General features: G+C 41.8%; 1 gene segment (V, D, J or C); it reads left to right on the top strand.

The window, feature by feature from the left end:
* The first annotated feature begins 925 nt into the window (after positions 1–925).
* Positions 926–3,541, top strand: LOC118221703. The segment is given in 3 exon segments: positions 926–947; positions 1,623–1,700; positions 2,941–3,541. Coding segments are annotated over 3 exon segments (423 nt in total).
* The last annotated feature ends 530 nt before the right edge of the window (positions 3,542–4,071 follow it).

Below are 4,071 nucleotides of genomic sequence, written 5' to 3'. Positions count from 1 at the left end.
GATCTCTCTTACTCACTCTTTCTCTCTCCCTCTCCTTCTCTCTCTCTCTCTCTCTCTCCCACTCACCTGATTCCCAGTGTGTGCAGGACCATGGACAGCAGCCGCTGGCCAGCGTGGCCAGATAAAAGGGTCACTGCCCAGAGGCTGGGGATCTCCCTCTGGTACTGCTTCACTGGCGCTGTGTGATCGTCCCCACAGATGCTGATTAAAGCCTGGAAGCTTATGGCTCGCTGTGAACTCATGAACCTGGTGTTCTGTTCTCACCCGCAAACTCTTCACTACATCTGAAGACACCTGGAAACCACCTCACAGATTTAAAAAGAAAAAACAGGATTAACTGAAGTCCAAATTGTCTAGTTCAGTGAAGTGCAGTTTTGAGGGTCCAGGTGACACATCTGGAGATCCAGGCTATGTTGAGGCTTGGCTTGGGGAGGAGTGAATCTGCAGCGGTCCATGACTATGGAGTGAGGGACAGGGATCCAGCAATCACTTGAACTCAGGGCGAGGAAACAAAGCTGAATTGATCTGTGAACTCAGGGCAAGTGAGGGGAAGGATCCCCAGGGGGAAATAAACAAAGAAAATGAAGTTAGCCACTATATATATTTCCAACACACAAGGAGTCAAGGAATACACAAAGAATGTATTGATTACTTTAACAGACTGTGATCCTCCAGTGACCCAGGATTGAAACTTACACTTTCATATCAGTGTTATTATCCCTGGGGTAGAAACGGCACTGATCAAGACTAAACTATAAATTCAGTTAAAGTGGCCATCGTATCAAGAATGCTTTCCGTTCAAGTTGTGTTCAAAATAAGGTCTGAGCAAGACTAAGAAAAATACAAATTAAAAAAGGTTGAATGATTACCTGTATGGCTGTCCATGGAATTGAATTCCTCTGGGATTCGACAATAGCAGGAAACTATGACGCTTTCCAAAGGAGGAGGTGAAGAGCGCTCCTCTGCTCATCTCGCGCTACTACACCTGTCACCGTCACATCATTTATCATTTCCTACGAATCGGAGAGCATTTGTCATAGAAAGTGTTTTGAAATATATTTAATATTGATGACTCTGACACCATAACGATTTGCGTTGATAATCTTAACAAACACCATCTTAATTGTCGTTCCACGATTCTCCAGCAGGGGACCTCCTAGCGCTACACATGTCTGACGGGTCAGCAGTGTGCACAACAGGCAGGTTTTTGTCCAGCCGGTTAATCAGACTGAATCACTGTGGTGGACTTTCGGTGGCGGGACCAAACTGGAAGTCGGCAGTAAGTGGCTATACAAACAAGGCTTTTCAACATTTTCCGCAAAAATATTAGAAGATTCGATCTGTTTTGATACATTCATTTTACATTAAGTTTCTGCGGGTTTTTTGCATTTTACGTTCCACATTCTCTTTTCTGCCGGCTGAATCAGTTGTTGAAGTTGAACTAGAAATAAAAGATATGCATTTGAAAAGTTCAAAAGAGCACGATACATTTGCGTCGGATACATACAAATAGAAGTACATGGAACAAAGTGTTTTACAAGCGAATCGTTGATACATTTTAAAAGATGCGTGAAATCGTAAAGAATGGAAAAACCAACGGACGGCTGTGTCTCTTGAGTGAGAGGTTTTTGTACGGCGGGTGAATGAGTCTGTATCACTGTGGTACACTTTCGGTGGCGGCACAAAACTGTCAGTTGGACGTAAGTAATTCTCTTCCACATCCCCCACTGTCGATGTTTTTGCCTTCTTTTTTTAATATGCTGTAATTTTCCGACGTTCGATGTCGTGAATCAAATGTGTAATTCTGGAGAATCGTGAATTTAAAACAGATATGTTATAGTTATATTGTCAAATGATTTCAAATACTTTTTTATTCTAGCCCATTTTACTACAGACGGTCTGTCTTTATCGTAGTGATGTTTAGATGGCCGTAATGCAAGAACTTTGCTATTTTGCGCTCGAGGTGAACTAAATTAAATTGCATTGGCTCCCTTGCCGTCGGCGGGATCACGGCGGCTCTGTAGGAGAATGTAATTTATGGCTCAGTCTGCAAAACGACTTTCTTTCTCAGAAATGTGGAATGAAATAGTGTTGTCCACCTAACACTAAATATAAAAAATTTAAATGATTTAATCAGAGTTAATTATTTTTCACACTTTAAAATGAAATTGGATCATAGCCTACGTACAATTTTTCTCGTCTGTGTTGGTTATGAAATCCGATCGTTTAATTCATTCAGATTTTGTTTATTTAAATTTTTATTTACGATCGCATCATTATATGAAAAATGTTGTTACACTGCAGACATATGTTCTGTAGTCCGCTGTCGTAGCATTTTCTAGTCTACAGTATATTGGTTTGATTTAATAAAATAAAAAAACATTTTTAAAAAGCGAGGAATTTACAATGCAATGAACATATTTACCAAATGTGCAATTCTTTTGAAAACTTAATGTAAAAGTTTCATGAAAATTGTTTCTTGCTGTTGGAGTGCGCGTTCAGTTCATACACGTGAAGGAACACAACGGGAACCTCGTAACATGTGGTTCATTTTGTAGGTTTTCAGCGTAAATATCATTATGTATCCATTCTTTTGCAAGAAGTTCTGCGTATTTTTTTGTGTCTATCGTACTGAAATGATCGACAGTTCAAGCTGCAAAAGTGGAGTAAATTGCAAGTAAATGCACTAGAAGCAGTTCTGGTTGTGGTGAAGAATTTTATCATTGTTAAGTACTACCGTCACACGATATGATAATAATGGAATGCATGCAAACAGAACCTTTAATAATGTCAATGTGCTTTATATTGTAGACACTCCAAATTAGTTACAAGTGATAACTTCTGTACGACATTCATGTCTCATCGCAAGGACAGAATGATTGACACTTGGGAGGGGGCGTGTCCACTGTCTGACCTCACTGTCTCTGCCGTGTCTCCCAGGTGACACAGTCCCCGCCCTCACAGTCCTGCCCCCCTCCCGGGAGGAGCTGAGGCAGCAGGGAAAGGCCACACTGGTGTGTCTGGCCAACCGGGGCTTCCCCTCGGACTGGGCCCTGCGCTGGAAGGTGGACGGTGCCGACGTCAGCTCGGGCGTGGCCGGGAGCGCGGGGGTCCTGGGGCAGGACGGCCTGTACAGCTGGAGCAGCTCCCTGACTCTCAGCGCGGACGCCTGGAAGAAGGCGGAGTCGCTGACCTGCGAGGCCACACAGGGGTCCCAGTCCACCCCCTCTCAGACGCTGAGGAGGGACCAGTGTTCTGAGTAGGCCTGGGGGGGTGGGCAGCTCACACCCTCTGATCTCACTGTTTTTACCCTGTTCTGCTCTCAGCCCCTCTGCCCCTTACTGCTGACACACTGAACTCAGTCTGTGTGTGAATCCCCTCCTCCAGCCTGAGCTTTTACTGCTAATATCTCACATGTGCTCTGCTTGTGCTGCTCAACAAACTTGCACACGCACGCCTCCTTACTTGTGTTTGTGTGATTTTGGCGATAGCTGTTAGATCGAACTCAACTATTACATAATAAAGATTCTTTGAACAGATATTGTTTTGACTGGCTGTGATTATTAAAAATAGACTTTGGTGCTCCTGATGATCCTCTTGGTTTTGTGCAAAGTCTGCAAGAATTCCACCAAGTCTGCCCATTTTTGGAAGAAATCAGAATTATACTCAGACCACTGAACATATTTTTACAACACACACAATAATTCAAATGAATGGCAATTGAGAAATATGTATTAAAAATATGAAAACTGACAAAGAAGCAACAATATTTATAGAGTCAGTAGTTTAATCACAAATAGATATTTATTCCTGAATCTGTACTGTGTAGTTGACATACATTTATAAAGAATCCCCTAAGAAATGTAAGCAGACTTTTCTTTTCACGGTCAATATGATTATAATTAATTACAAGAAGTACTGTAACCAAATAAAATGATAAAAAGACCATATCAATAAAACCATAATTAAGCAAAGGCTATGGGTCCACTACATTCTTAAAGTCCTTCATTTGATATTATACACAGAATGTGATTCTCTATTTTATTGGGATGTTTCTTATTGAATAAATGC

This window comes from Anguilla anguilla, chromosome 2 (genome assembly GCF_013347855.1).
Source record: "Anguilla anguilla isolate fAngAng1 chromosome 2, fAngAng1.pri, whole genome shotgun sequence".
Lineage (NCBI taxonomy): Eukaryota > Metazoa > Chordata > Actinopteri > Anguilliformes > Anguillidae > Anguilla > Anguilla anguilla.
Note: the sequence above shows the minus strand (reverse complement) of the source record. Positions and strands in the feature narration are given on the sequence as shown.